We start from the raw sequence: 14,875 nt of genomic DNA on the forward strand, positions 1-14,875 counted from the left end.
TATTTTACGGTATTTCGTTATTCGGGATCCAAAAAAATTAATATTTTAAAAAAAATATTTTTCAATTTCAAATATAATTATAATATCTTTAATTTATGTATTTAATCCCGTTTTATATATTCAAACCAAAACATTTATCTTTCTATTAGATTTTGTTTTAAAGATATAAAAGCACGGTTTTTAAATAACATAATTATAATTTAGAGATCAGAGATAATACAATGATTCTTTTCGGACAACGATTCTACAAGCTCTTACTATTATAATCACTGCAGCACCCTATAATCAATCCACTTTCTTAATAAAAGTATAACCAAATTCTGAAATTGATTCTCCAACGTGTAATATTCAAATACGAAATCTTGACCGTTCGTCGTAATAACGTTAGATCAATCGGACGGCTCTCATTGTTTGATCACGTATACCTAGTACCTACCAAGTCACACACAACTAATTGAAAATTCCTAGTCTGTTAAAAAACAGTCCTTTCGTCCTGGCCTTACTCCAAGTCGTCTCTCTCTCTCTCTCTCCCTCCGCCGTCGCGTCGCCACCTGCTGCCGCCGATCTTCGGAGCTCCGGTGATCATTTTTTTTTATCTCTGTCTCTTTCGATTTTGACGGTTTCATTTCGTTGTTCGTTGTCGTGTTTTTTTTGTCCGGGAAATGATTCCGTTTTGAATATGTCGTGATTATTAGATCTGGTTGTCTGATATTGATAGTGATCGTTGAATTGGAGAGAATGTGGGGAATCTTGAGGCGAAGCATCGTCGATGGAGGCTTTTCTGCTACGGTAAGAAGCTTTATTTTTTTGTATTTTAATGGTGCTCTGCTCCGCTTTTTTGGGATTACGATTGAGAATGTCGTTGAAGCTTTAGATTCGGAACTGATTTATATTGACCGAATTTCGTGCTTGTGATTGTTCTGATATGGATTTTGACCAGTCTCTCAGAAGGGTGCGATCCGCTTTGGTTTCCTCTAGGAGCTACGCTGCCGCCGCGAAGGAGGTAATGGGTTTACTGGATTTAGCTGCCTTGTGATTCCTGCGCTTCGCGTATAGGTTTGGGAATGCCATAAGAACGCGGTTCCTCTTTCTGTGGTTTTTCAGTTCTTCATGTGCGAAAGGAGATAGTTTTATCAGTTTTGGATGAAAAGAACTGGTAAATTGTGTCTTCTGAAATACCCACGGATCTCATATACTGTTTCTTTAGAGAAGATGCTTGAATATTGTCTTTTTGAGTTTTGGAACACTCTCATTTCTGTGTTGAAAGCATAGACTACGAAGATATAGTTTTTAAACAAAGAAAATAATGATTGTAGTTTGCTGCCTGCTGTTCTTGGCTCTGTAAATGGGTGTATGCAAAAAATGGATGGTGTCATAGATGATCATGAAACAAACATTAAGGCGTCTTAGCTAGTCTCCCCTGCATTCTGGTAGTGAAAATGTTGGGCTTAGAAACTTGCACCATCGTGGCATTTTGAATAGAAATGTTTTAGAGTCCTGAGAAATGCAGTCCTAAGTTGTTCTCGGTACATTTAACTTTCGTAGATTCGTAAGAGGAAGCCGACTTAATCTCCTGTCTTTATCAATCCTGTTGAAACCTTTTCCTTGTATTAGGAATTTCCCCAAATTTTATAGAAGATTTTTTGCAAAATATTTGTATAGATGTCGGTGAGAGATGCTCTAAATTCGGCGCTTGATGAGGAAATGTCTGCAGATCCTAAAGTTTTCATCATGGGTGAAGAGGTTAGCTGAAAAATAAATTGTGGTATATTGATTGATCCCCTTTCTTTCTTGTAATTATATTTCACCTTCATCATCCTTTTTGTAGGTTGGTCAATACCAAGGTGCATACAAGGTTCGAACCTGTCAATCTGATGAAAATGATTTATATCAACTTAATCATGTTTCGGTCCTGGTTTCTTATGCTGGAGGTCAATGATATCTTTTTTTTGGAATAGATCACTAAAGGCCTTTTGGAAAAATATGGTCCTGAGAGAGTCTGTGATACCCCTATCACCGAGGTGAGGCCGTCTATACTATCTGTATCCAGTGCAATTGCAATCCTTTCATTCAGTTTTTCCTAAGGTTGAGAAGGTTTCTGACAGTTATAGTTTTTTTTCTGTCTAGGCTGGTTTTGCTGGGATTGGAGTCGGTGCTGCCTACTATGGCTTAAAACCTGTAGTAGAATTTATGACATTTAACTTCTCCATGCAGGTTAGATTGGTTTTATTTGTGATTTCAAATTCTACATGCAGGCCCTTGCTTGTTGGGTTATAGATCCTGAACTCTATTACAAATATTTTTCGTGATATCATCATTGAATACAAGTGCATTATTTGTGCATATTCAAACATCTTATTGGGCATCTTTCAGGCAATCGATCATATCATCAATTCTGCTGCAAAGTCAAATTACATGTCTGCTGGGCAGATAGCTGTACCCATTGTTTTCAGAGGACCCAATGGTGCAGCTGCGGGTGTTGGGGCTCAGCATTCCCAGGCAAGTTTTAATACTAACTCCTACTCTCCTATATGGCTTTCTTTATATCAATAAGGAAAGAAAAGAAGAAAGAAATATCAGTTGCTTTGTATTCTTTCAAAGGTGACTTTTGGTTCTCTGACACTGATGGTGGCATTTCAATGAAATGAGTCAAATGACCAAGGAACTGCCTTTGGCTCTAACATTGATCTCGTTCCTTATAAATTGTTCAATCCACTGACACTTTCAAACTGAGGTTCTTAGCAGTGATACCTAACTATTTCCAGCTTTAAATTTGGTAATGCATAGACGGCATTACGATAAAGTCCATCTGGAAGTTGACTTTGGGATGTGTATTCATTGTATGATTAGCATGATCAACTTTCACATTCATAAATGGTGTGTTTATGGTCAGACTTTGCATCTCTGTCTCTAGATGTTTAGAGGAAAATGTTCTGATTGTCTACGTTTTACAGTGTTATGCAGCATGGTATGCTTCATGTCCCGGTTTGAAGGTTCTTTCTCCGTATTCATCCGAAGATGCCCGTGGCCTTCTTAAAGCTGCCATTAGAGACCCCGATCCTGTCGTCTTCCTTGAAAACGAGTTACTGTAAGTAGTATGCGTGATTTTGATTTGCAATTAACTTCCATTTAAATTACTCTTTGCCATATTATTACCAGATTTTGGTATCCTTTTTGTTTAATCTCTTTCTTAATTCTGTGTTGCAGATATGGTGAATCATTTCCTGTTTCAGAAGAAGCACTTGATTCAAGTTTCTGTCTTCCCATTGGCAAAGCCAAGGTGCAGTGACTTGATAGCTTCCTTCTCAATAGCCTTTTTTTACCCTCTATTCTAACGAGAAGTTGGATGCTTTATGCCACCATTGGCAATCATAGATTGAACGAGAAGGAAAAGACGTTACAATAACAGCTTTCTCGAAGATGGTTGGTCTTGCCCTCAAGGTATGCGATTCCCAATCTCCATCGACACCCTCTTTTACTGTTGTTACTGTAATAAAACTACTGAAATTATCGCTATTTTTCACCGTTCAAAACATTAAGTTGTACCCAATTACAAAAACATAAACTATCTGAATTTTGCCATATTTCCTCATATCTGGATGATCAAATTTGAGCATTGGGGATATTTCCATATTTTGATATGGAAATTTAAGGATGCATATAATTTTTCTGGGATTTGTTTACTAAGTTTATGATTTTATATGGGACTGTCTTACTCTGCTTCTGATACTATCTATCTAGGCAGCCGAAATGCTATCAAAAGAGGGAATAAACGCTGAGGTACAATGATTTCCTTCATTTCGTTTTCTCAATGTGTAAACTCCGAACTCTCCCACTAAAAAACCCTTTTGTTTGTCTTTTCACGATAGGTTATAAATCTCCGATCCATCCGTCCCCTCGACAGAGCCACTGTCAATGCATCTGTAAGGAAAACAAATAGATTGGTTACTGTCGAAGAAGGGTTTCCTCAACACGGAGTTGGTGCAGAAATCTGGTAAAAAGAAAAGAAAAAAAAAAGCTCCTATCTTCTGCTCTTTCTTTCTCCACATCTGTTCTTCATTCTTTCTCTTTATTTATTCCTCGGAATTCGATCTTTATGTCGTAATACTACGTCGTTTTCATCGATCAGCACATCGGTTGTTGAGGAGAGTTTCGGGTACTTGGATGCACCGATCGAGAGGATTTCAGGCGCCGATGTCCCCATGCCTTACGCTGCAAATCTGGAGAGAATGGCAGTTCCTCAGGTCGGTTTGTACACTACCTCGCACCTATGAATGCATGTTTTACATCCATTATAACTCGGTTAATAGTCGCTTAATCCGTTGAGAGCCACTAGATGTGCTCATTCCGGTTTTTGGTTTTAGAAAACCTATATCTACTCGGTTTTTATATTAGATTCGGTTTTTATCTATAAAAATACCCTAAAAAGTAATATTCATTTAGTTTCATATATAGGATTTAAAAAAATCGGTTTTTTGGGTTATTTTTATATTCAGTTTTGGTTCGATTAAGATTCCCGTTTTCAAGTTTAAAAGAATCATATTTGTTTGGTTTTTATATTGGATATGCATAATGGAATCTAAATGCCCACAACACAAAACCGTTAAAAAACTGAATCGAAAGCAACGTTGGAATAACAATAAAGTGTTGTATGATAACTTAGTTTGGTCGTGGTAACGTGCAGGCTGAGGATATCGTTCGAGCGGCGAAGAGAGCTTGTTTTAGATCCAAATAATGTCATCCATCCAAAGTCATCAACACAGAAACACGACGCAGTTTCAAATCTCTTGGGGGACGGACTCTCTCATTCATTCATCCCCCCTTGTGTGAGCCACTACCCTTCAAGACAACCATAAAATCGAAACAGAAAAAAAATGTTGTCAATAGGGGGTTCGGGTGGATTTTGGGTTATTTGAATCTAAACTTGAATGCATCGGATTGAATGTTCCGAAATTCCATCTCATTCCCACCCTCATACGGCTCGAATATTCCGAAATTCAAGTATCATAGATATCCAAACCCGAATTTCTATTTTTGCATTCTTGACCACAACCTCTATTTTCTGTTTACATATTGCGTATTTTGGTCATTTTCTCTATATATATATATATATATATATATATAGATATATATGGATATCCGATCGTAAAATTGCAAAATTGGAATCTGAACTCAAATCCAAATGGCTGGATGTCCATAAAATCGGATTGTTTGGCGTTCACATATGGCGTGTACTCAGACTTCAACTAAATGGTTCCTAAGAAAACCAACCAAAAGATCGTCTTTTGGAACCTTCCACTCCATTTGATTACTATTATTTCCAAATCAGCCATATATACAACCAAACAAGTACTGAAAGTTTTCCTCTTTACACCAAATCCAAAACCCTAAACCACATCTCTCTGTCTTTTCCATCTTTCACTACCTACTCTACTACAAAGAATCAAATCATCCGAAAAGCCCGGGAACAGTCTCTTATTCGACTCTTGCCAAAAAAAAAAAAAAACCGATACCCACCCGTCTTCCACCATTTACCTCATCTTTGATTCCCGAAAACTTCTGACCTGTTCTTGAATAGTAAGTCCATCGATATCCCTAGTCCCGAAGGTTTCAGTCCCCATATGAACCTCCTGGACGAAGAAGATCCACGGGACCCGTCTTTAATCGGAGCCTTCGTCATCGACGTCCCTTCCCCGGCCTTGAGCGATCTCGATGACTTACCATTCGACAGGGATGAGCCAAACGACGTGTCAAAGACGGCACTTTTATTCGACCCGTCTAACGGGTGGCCAACCGCCCCGTCCTGGTGAGGCGGCGGAAATTTCTCGCTCTTGCTCTTCTCGTTTGTTTGTGTTATCACTCTCCATCTCTGCAAAAGGCATCGGAAAGATGACAGAATGAAGTGCCTTTCAATGGCAAATATGTGACCAGGAAACAACAACTTTATTCTTCACAGATTGGAAAATTACTAAAAAGAAAATGTATTTAGCTAAACAACAACTGAAACCTGTTCCCAGTGATATGAATGGCTGAACTTAGCAATACCCATATGCATGTATCAGTATATGAATCTATGTACCCAAACCAATTACTATAAACAGTATACATCGGGTGTATGTATTTGTGTGCTTGTGTGCATGTGTTTATGAACGGAATAAGAAGAGAGAGAAGCCCTCACGTCTAAGTTCGCTTGAATCTCAGCATTAGCTTCGGGAGCTGGAACAGCACGACCAGTGCGGTCCCCACGAAATCTAATCCTTCGAGCTCCATCAACAGCAGCATTAGCTTTTCCACTTGCACCCTTTTGCCTAAGTTACAAAACACAGGACGATAAAATCGATAATAAACCAATCTAAACAATGATATGATTATGCATCAACAGGAAAAAGCATACAAGAATTCAAGAAGATGGAGATGCATTTATTTACCTTCTTGCCTCTTGATCCCTCAATTTCACATTCAATTCTTTGCTTGGTGGGTATTTCGGTAAACTTGATGGATCACAAGCTAATGGTTCTGTAGTAAAGAACTGCAACAAGAGGCCGGACAAAAAAAAACGTGCTGCTGCTTAGGAGATTCCTCTAATTTACATCATCTAATCCGCAAGAACTTATAACTCTGTTAGGACTACAAGACTCGTTTGTTTCGCATTGGTTAAAAGTGATCGGAAGCCTCTTGTTTCAGAGTCATTTAACCATTATGAAGCAAGAGAAATGGTGGGATGAGACAACTTACTTCACTATTCAGAGCGGAAGTAGCAGTGGCTCGGTCATCGGGATCTATAGAAAGAAGGGTTTCAACTAGAGGAAGAGAAGACGGAGGGAAACTCTTGAAGGTTTCAGACACGCAACGTTTGTACGGATTCTGAGGCTTAAAAAGCGTCGCGTTTGGCAATTTGTACTTTCTCCAGTACATATCCGAGGGGGAGCCACATAATTTGAATATCTTGTGAAGTTGTTCTACCTACATAGAACAATATTATTTTGAGTCCAAATCTAAATCTGTAACCACATACAGATCTCATTTTCATTTTCCATGAGAGTTCCACCCTTTGATTTCTCCAGACATTTGTACTTGACAGAAACTTTAGATGCCTAGCAGATTATAACACGGAAACAAGAACAAAAAAAAATATGGTTTTGTCTACCTCGGTTCTTCCAGGCATTATGGGTTTACCAGCAAGTAACTCTGCCAAAATACAACCCGCACTCCAAAGATCAACACCAACTCCATAATGGGTAGCTCCGAAAAGAAGCTCGGGAGGGCGGTACCAGAGGGTGACAACACGGCTAGTCATTGCTTGCTTCTTCGTGGGATCATAAAATGTAGCCAAACCAAAATCAGCAATCTTCAGAGTTCCATCATTATCTATCAACAGATTAGAACCTTTAATATCACGGTGTAAGACACCTCGGATATGGCAGTGCTCAATCCCCGATAATAACTGCTTCATATAGCATTTGATCTGGAAAAAAGAAAAGTTGAATATTCTATTTAGAAAACAAAAATTTCCGGGATTTCTCAATTCTATGTGGTCAAAGAATTCAAAATCATATGATGGTATAAAACACGAGCACAATCACGGGACAGATTTTCCATGATTCAACTACATAATATGCAAGAAAGAGAGGAATATCAAACTCTAATTACACACCGTTTCTATTTCTGTTTTCTGGAACAAAGTCTTCACTTTTTACTTCCCTACATTAATAACAAGGATAACCGATGCTGATATTTTATCAGAAGATCCATTTAAGTAATGTGCTGGATTCAGACAAGATCTACTCAGCATGCATCAAAATGGAACAAGAAAAGAGACTTTACTTCTGTACTTTTCTGACTGAACTCTTCTTAAAGCCCCCACTTAGCAATAGGCAAATGCAAGTGCCAAAACAACAGTATCATATGCATTGCCCAAAATAAAACAAGAATCTAAAATACACTGTATGACAATTCATAAAGCAAAGAACTCTGATAATTCACCAATATCATATGGGTCCCGAAATCCAGTGAAACATTCCGGCATCATCCAAGGCACACAAGAAACAAAACCAAGAGGACAAAACTATTATGTGACCAAAAAAGAAATTGTCCCTGATCCAGAAATTCCTAAAAACATAAAAAGAATCAAGTAAATCCAAATCCAAACGCGAAAATACATCCTTGAAACAATGAAAGAACACATTCTCGGGGAAAATGGAACTGAAAACTGTTAAAACCCCGATAACAAGCATAAAGAGTTGATAATCAAGACATTGGGATCATATAATATCATAAACATCTGAGCTAATGAAATTTCATGGTTTCAAACTCTCTTCCAAATCAAATTATTCAATTAAAGGAACTGTCAGTGTCAGAAATAAAAAGAAAAACAGTAGCAAAGCAGAGCAATTTCATACCATCACCATGTACTACTCAAACAAAAAAAAACCACAAACCTGCGGTAAACTGAACTTGACACCATGAGTTGCCGCGAGGCCCGCAAGATCATGCTCCATGTACTCAAATATGAGGTAGAGACTACAAGAAACCCTCGATATGACTAAACCCTCGAGCTTTATGATGTTCGGATGGTTGAGCCGCCGCAACACAAGAATCTCCCTGGCCATGAATTTAACACTCTCTGGCTCCAAATTATCAAACCTAACTTTCTTCAAGGCCACTATCTTCCCTGTCATCAAATCCTTAGCCTTGTACACATTGCTATATGTTCCTTGCCCGATCTAACAACAACGAATTCCAAACAAAAACAAAGGACAATCAGCAAATTCCACTGACTAATTCATGCATCAAGCTTGGTTCTTAAGCAGCTTTACTTGAACTTTAGTTATATAGATGGTGAAAACTTTCTAATTATAAAATATCAAAAACTTTCTAATCATACCTGCAAGACTTTTTGGATAGTAAAAAGACGATAACTTCGATCCTATGCAATTAATTAGTACTCATTGGAGAGATTAAGTTTGGATTTTTCCATCAGGGTTTGTGATTTTGTTACCTTCTCGAGCTTCTGGAATGTGCTTGCGCGGCGAGGTGTCCAGTCCTTGATCGATTCGCCACAAGCAGCCACCAGCCACCGCGGCCACACCCCCGCCGCCGCTGCCTCCGCACGGAGGCTCAACCCCGGCCGCAACGTCCGGCTACCAGCCTCCGCCGGAAAGTCCCCGGTGTGCCACGTCCTCGCCGTCTGAATCTGCGTCCGACCCAGAACTACCTCCTTTCTCGGCCTGGTAACCTCCGGTGGGGAGACGACTGAGGACGACTCTTGCTCCGCCGTAGTCTCACGGCGTCGCCCTCCGCCTCCTGGAGCTCCGTCTGGGCTCCGTCTTTCTCCGGCGGCTCTCTTTCCGAGAACGCAGCCCATCGGCCAGTGTTTCGAAATCGCCGAGCTTTTAGCTTATCATCTCAAGAAACAAAAGCAATAATTTCAACTGCGATGAACGGTGAACCACTAATTCGTATCTCTTTTTTTCTTTCGGAAAAAATGATAACAATAAAATCGCCGGTTCGTGTAAACGATGGTTTCCGGTGAACTTAGCGGCGGCGAATGTAATTTTCCGGGGAAGAGAAGCCCGCGAAGAGAAGGGTTCGTTCCGTCTCGTAAGCTCCGTACCCTGACATTTCAAGCACTCAGTAACAACTAGTAAAACTGGGCTGAGAGTTCTCGATAATTACGTAACTACCACTGCCTTTGTATTTGAATAAAAAGGCTGATAAAAAGGTTAAAATCCTTTTTATTCGATACAAATGCAATAATCTAAAGTTTCTCTACTTTTCTTTTTGACTATTTTCGTTGTGATTTTTTATTATTTCTAATTTTTGAACCCTATTATTACTTTATCCATTAAATAAAAAAAATAATAGTTGTGGTTGTGGATGTACATTGGCCATTAAGATATTCGTAAAGAATTTTGTCATAGTTTTATTTGAAATCAATTTTGTCATAATGCTAAATTTTTACTTAGACCGTCAAACGGTCTATTTTCTTGTTGACTTTTGGGTGATTTTTGTCAAATTTATTAGTTGGAATTTGGAATGTAAAAGCTGGTTTAGCACCAAACTTTTTGGTACTCTTTTAACTAAGTGTGGATATTTTCTCATTTCGGAAACGTTGTTATTTTCGAATTACTGATCATTTAGTTTAACATATTTATATTTATTCACTTTTTTTAGAGATATAATTTTTATTAAAGATATTTACTTTTAAAGATGATTTTGTTTTTCTATATCTTTGAATTTGATTAATTAATTTAAAAAAATTATGTAAAAACAATTTATAGATATAGTAGTTTCGTATGTGTGTGTGTATATATATATGTATGTATGTTGAGATTATGTACTTGTGGCCTATATTGTATTTTTAATTTTGGGTAAACAAATTTTGTCATTTTTTATGGAAACATGTTTAGTATACAAACTCTTTGTCTCTCTTTTTTTTTTTTTTTTTTTGTGTGTGGAAATTCGGTTGCATTGAATTAATGGCAGTCTCCAATTGAATAATTGAATTGACTTCTACCTACCATGCTGCTAACAGTTCATTAATATTAGAAACATTTATTTTTTTTATATAATGTGATTATGTAAATGCCTAGATCCAGCGCGGGAGGTCCAAATCTTAATTAACATATCCTTGTTAAAATTATTTCACATTCATAGAAACTAAACAAATATTCCTTTTTTTATTTTATTCTCCTTCCACCAAAATATAAATCTCAATTATATCCATGATTTAATGATTGTTTTTCATACGCACTGAGATTGATTAGGACATAATACAACGACGAGAAGTCGCTATATATATACATTACATATTTCAAAAACTAGACAAATTTATTTATGGTACATAATCATATACACTTAGAATCGAATTTATTTAATTGGGTATGTGACAAATTGAGTGTTGGACATCCGGGGACATTTTGAACATATATAAAGATTATAACAGCTTATATATATATATATATTTCGAGTAGTAGACTGACGAATCATTAGAGATGTATATATATATATATATATATATATATAAGTATAAAAATAAGCATTGGAATCATCAGTGTGACAACATGAGATTTGACTCTATGGACCGACAGACATCAGCAATCAATGTCTAAAATGTTAGACAAACTGGAATCCCAAAAAAAACGTCCTTGGCTAGATTCCCCGTAGCAGGAGTTCACACCTTAATTCAATTGCTCTTACTATATAGTATATATACACACATGAAATTAAAGACGATGAACGAACCCTTCCTTGATTCTATTTAATAGAATAAAAACTTAAATCTAATTCCAATTTTCACGGCACAAAACGGAACTTATTAAAATGTCTTGAGAAGGAGCAAAAGTAATTCAGAAAAATTATTTATGTAATTATAGTTTAATCGCCCGTATAAAACAAGATTTGGAATTAAATATTTTTTGCCGAGACAATATAAATTACTAAAAAGGAGAGAGGATGGGAGTTTGAATTTTCTCTATAAATCAAATAAATTGTTATTATATTATTATTATTATTATTATTAAATAATAAAAAATCATATTCTAAATGCAAGTAGGATATGAATAAAAACTTGGTGGTTGAATTTGGAAAAACCCACATAAATGCAGTGTCTTTAATGGACCGACGTCTCTCATCTCTAGCTTCCTACTCATTTTTTTTTTTTTTGTTAGACCCCATTTTCCTAATCCCCCAAAACCGGATCGGATTTTTAATGAAATGACCCAAACCGGATACCAGAAATATCCAAATCTTAGTTATTTGGATCGGTTCGGTTTACCCCCACCCCATTTAATCAACCAGCGAAAAACCGAAACCGAATCAATGAATCAGGAAACCCTGGCATAACCGACTTGAACCGATGAAATTGGATGCTCAAAGCGTGGATAACCGAGAAGTGTCTTCGGATGAGCTGTAAACCAAACCAGCCCAAACCAAACTAAACCGACATTAGAGCACTGTATTTGATCAGATTAAAGAGGAGCAGCTTTCATGCCTTAAGGTTATATATCAATCTCCGGAACCAAGCGACATTTGTAATGAAGATCTCAGTTCAGAAACCAAACCAAAACTCCCATTTGGAGCTCTTGACCAAAACAAACAAAACTAACCCTAATCACAGAGCAACAACATATGTATATATAGCATTGCTTTGGTCCGGTACACCAACTCCGCCCTCGGCGGCAGGCAAGAGAAGTAACATAAATCAGAAGGAGAAAAGGAAAACCCGAGGCCCGAGAAGATAACAATCAGTTAAAAAGCTCGGGTTTTATTTACCATTACATAGACAGATCCTAGGCAGAACAGAGCTTTTCGAGGGCCAAGTTCTCGTCTCCACCGGCAGATTCAAGAGCACTCCTTACTTGAGCTTCACCAAAACCCATCTCCACGAGTCTCGTGACCTAAGACAATCAATCCATTACAGAGAGATTTACAGAATGTTAGTTACCAAAGTTCCTATATAAAGGAACGAGTTATATAAACTACCCTGTTATTTGCCCGGGAGAACCTTGACTTCTACAGATAATACAGCTGCAATCTATTAAAACCTTGAAATATGCCTAAAATCTGTAATCTCCGGGGATTTGGGCTCCAAATTCTGAAACTTTCGCATTAAAAAAAGGAGGCTCGAAATTCAATTAGCTATGGTGTAAAGTTTTCCACAGGAGTTCCAAGCCATGAATTGTAAAAAGAAACTAGCATTTAACAACATCGACATCATACCTTTTCCTCAAGAGAAGAGTTCTTGGCGAAAGTTTCTGTCCAGTAACGAGCAGTTGTAACGAATGTCTGGTGTTCCTTGATGTACTGACAATACACGACAAATTGAAAGTCAAAACGATAAATCGATAGCCACAAATGGATCAAAAGGGGGAAACGTCATAATAGTAAAACCGATAAAAGCAATGAAGAACCTGCTGAGCTACAACAGCATCTTGAGGGTCATTAGGCTCAGGAGCAGACAGTAAAGCTTGAATGGAAACAAGGGCTGTCTTTAAAGTAAGAGCCGGACTCCACTGATCCTTCAGGATATCCAAGCAAATTGCCCCACTTTGGCTACTAATATTCGGGTGCCTTTGAAATTTGATCAGATGAAATAATGAAAAAAGGATACTTTGATTAGCACAAATTGCATCATGCACCATGCATAAGACAACTTTCAAGTGACCAACTGATACCGCAAGAGCCCAACCGAAGTTCTGAAGAAGAAAACTTATGCAGCACTAAGAGATCCTTAAGACTACAGTTCCAGCATATACGTTTCTAACAACATCTAGACGGCAACAAAACAAGCACACCATATGATCCGGCAAGGGAAAACGAGAAATCTCCTAAAAGGACCCATTCTTTAGGTCAATTAATCAAAGTGGCTCCATGTTTGTGATTTTTTTTTAGAAAATGCCATCAGAAAACCCATCTACCAATTTATGGTAGAGGGCTCTTGTCATCGGCGTAAGCATCTACCCCTATGGTCAGACAGACTTCTGAATTTGATGATCACAAATATGATGTCATTTTCAATAATTGACCCCAAAATGTGCAGAGCTGCCACAAATAAAGTATACATTAAGTTGGAAGAGTTGTCCACGACAATGTTTTAAGTGCCATATACCACCAGAACCAGTATTATATTACTCAAATTCTTCCACTTTTCAACTCCATAAGCCTAAAGAGTGATATCACAATGGAAATAAATGGACATAACACTCAGATACTCATTCTTCCTACCAAACTTTGGTCGTGAATTGCATTTTCGGAGGCTCAAACGGGTACCCATCTGCAAGAAAATAAGACATAACAAAGACAATGACTAATCCACTAAGTATATACAGATTACATGGTGAAGAAAAGGGATAAGACAAAAGAAACAAAAAAAAAACCATCACCTCCATCCTTCATTCATGAACCCAGTTTAAGTATAATTTGCTAAAGATTACGATACCCCACAAACGATTTCCGCAAAACCAATTCACAAAACTCTAGCTGAACAAATAAACAATCACCATAAACCCTAAATTCCGAGATTTCAAATAAAACAGAGACCCTAAACCCAAGAGTTCAAGGCTAGAATTCGAAAACAGAAACACAGGAATTCAATTCGCAAAACGTAAACCTATCTTCGCCGACCTGGCAACGTGATGTCAATCTGGAATGTACCGCCCTCGTAAGGCGTCCCGATTGGACCGGGAATGGTTCCTACGAGACGGGTGAGATTGTCGGATTTCGGGCTGACCCGAATGCCGGAAGCATCCTTGTCCTTCTCGCAGTCTTGCAACTCCTTTTGAACTCGACTGAAATCGATCATTCTCCCCGGTGTCGCGATTCAAAGAGAGAGAGAAAGGGGGGCTAAAACCCTAGATCGAATTTCCGTGACTTTGGCGCTTCTCACTCTTGGGTAGTGAAATTTATTGCAATTACGGAACAAATTGCTTATCCCCCTTTGCCAAACCCAAGAAAGAATCGACCTTGTTTTAACAGAAGTTTTGATCCTTCTTTTATCTTTTATATACATACGCATATACATGTGCTTATATACATATACAAGATCATCTTCTTGTTCATCTTTCTTTCGATTTCTTTTTGGTCGTGGGGTTGTTTCGTATGAGTCAGTGCAAGGTATCGAATATTTCGATAAGCGTACGGTTCGAGAAAATTAATTACTCGCTCCATCTCTCAAGTCGTTTTTAATTTTTTCGCAATTTTGAAGAAAATATATAAAAAAATATATCATATATATACATTTATCAAACCACATTTCCATTAATACTGAAATTAAAATTGAAAATTTTCACCTAAAAATTATAAAACACATTTATTTATTAACAAAATATATATATATATATATATATATAAATATATATATATATATATATATATT

The 14,875-nt window shown here is 37.5% G+C and overlaps 3 protein-coding genes across 4 annotated transcripts; 1 reads left to right on the forward strand and 2 right to left on the reverse strand.

Annotated features, from left to right (window-relative positions):
• Window positions 1-477: 477 nt before the first annotated feature.
• Window positions 478-5,044, forward strand: LOC104825031 (pyruvate dehydrogenase E1 component subunit beta-1, mitochondrial). 2 transcript variants are annotated; one of them, XM_010557272.2, is made up of 15 exons: window positions 478-578; window positions 696-789; window positions 941-1,003; window positions 1,663-1,743; window positions 1,829-1,855; window positions 1,959-2,021; window positions 2,128-2,214; window positions 2,374-2,499; window positions 2,955-3,088; window positions 3,208-3,280; window positions 3,376-3,441; window positions 3,742-3,780; window positions 3,870-3,994; window positions 4,130-4,244; window positions 4,685-5,044. In XM_010557272.2, the coding sequence occupies exons 2-15, from the start codon at window positions 739-741 to the stop codon at window positions 4,733-4,735; spliced, it is 1,101 nt and encodes a 366-aa protein (XP_010555574.1). In that variant the 5' UTR covers window positions 478-578; window positions 696-738; the 3' UTR covers window positions 4,736-5,044. The 2 variants fall into 2 exon arrangements, with proteins under 2 accessions (XP_010555574.1, XP_010555573.1); XM_010557271.2 differs by having other exon boundaries at window positions 719-789.
• Window positions 5,045-5,317: 273 nt separating this feature from the next.
• LOC104825032 (probable serine/threonine-protein kinase At1g54610) lies at window positions 5,318-9,608 on the reverse strand. Its single transcript, XM_010557273.2, has 7 exons — window positions 8,999-9,608; window positions 8,439-8,723; window positions 7,148-7,465; window positions 6,736-6,963; window positions 6,429-6,529; window positions 6,179-6,308; window positions 5,318-5,869 (listed from the first exon to the last, which is right to left on the reverse strand). Exons 1-7 carry the CDS (start codon window positions 9,362-9,364, stop codon window positions 5,537-5,539), a joined length of 1,761 nt encoding a protein of 586 aa, XP_010555575.1. The 5' UTR covers window positions 9,365-9,608; the 3' UTR covers window positions 5,318-5,536.
• Window positions 9,609-12,083: 2,475 nt separating this feature from the next.
• LOC104825033 (ubiquitin-conjugating enzyme E2 27) lies at window positions 12,084-14,579 on the reverse strand. The gene is made up of 5 exons (XM_010557274.2): window positions 14,125-14,579; window positions 13,726-13,774; window positions 12,912-13,071; window positions 12,721-12,804; window positions 12,084-12,398 (listed from the first exon to the last, which is right to left on the reverse strand). The coding sequence occupies exons 1-5, from the start codon at window positions 14,300-14,302 to the stop codon at window positions 12,291-12,293; spliced, it is 579 nt and encodes a 192-aa protein (XP_010555576.1). The 5' UTR covers window positions 14,303-14,579; the 3' UTR covers window positions 12,084-12,290.
• Window positions 14,580-14,875: the final 296 nt, after the last annotated feature.

The sequence above is a fragment of the Tarenaya hassleriana genome, unplaced genomic scaffold (assembly GCF_000463585.1).
Source record: "Tarenaya hassleriana unplaced genomic scaffold, ASM46358v1 Cleome42, whole genome shotgun sequence".
In the NCBI taxonomy this organism is placed as follows: domain Eukaryota; kingdom Viridiplantae; phylum Streptophyta; class Magnoliopsida; order Brassicales; family Cleomaceae; genus Tarenaya; species Tarenaya hassleriana.

Excerpts from the sequence above, each read along its gene's own strand:
- LOC104825031 (XM_010557272.2), top strand. The coding sequence starts at position 739 with ATGTGGGGAATCTTGAGGCGAAGCATCGTCGATGGAGGCTTTTCTGCT. Across the intron at positions 1,856-1,958 it reads AATACCAAGGTGCATACAAG|ATCACTAAAGGCCTTTTGGA; the intron begins GTTCGAACCTGT and ends TTTTTGGAATAG. Across the intron at positions 3,781-3,869 it reads AAGAGGGAATAAACGCTGAG|GTTATAAATCTCCGATCCAT; the intron begins GTACAATGATTT and ends TTTTCACGATAG.
- LOC104825032 (XM_010557273.2), bottom strand. The coding sequence starts at position 9,364 with ATGGGCTGCGTTCTCGGAAAGAGAGCCGCCGGAGAAAGACGGAGCCCA. Across the intron at positions 8,724-8,998 it reads CATTCCAGAAGCTCGAGAAG|ATCGGGCAAGGAACATATAG; the intron begins GTAACAAAATCA and ends CGTTGTTGTTAG. Across the intron at positions 7,466-8,438 it reads TCAAGTTCAGTTTACCGCAG|ATCAAATGCTATATGAAGCA; the intron begins GTTTGTGGTTTT and ends TCTTTTTTCCAG.
- LOC104825033 (XM_010557274.2), bottom strand. The coding sequence starts at position 14,302 with ATGATCGATTTCAGTCGAGTTCAAAAGGAGTTGCAAGACTGCGAGAAG. Across the intron at positions 13,072-13,725 it reads CAATTCACGACCAAAGTTTG|GCACCCGAATATTAGTAGCC; the intron begins GTAGGAAGAATG and ends CAAATTTCAAAG. Across the intron at positions 12,399-12,720 it reads ACTCTTCTCTTGAGGAAAAG|GTCACGAGACTCGTGGAGAT; the intron begins GTATGATGTCGA and ends TGATTGTCTTAG.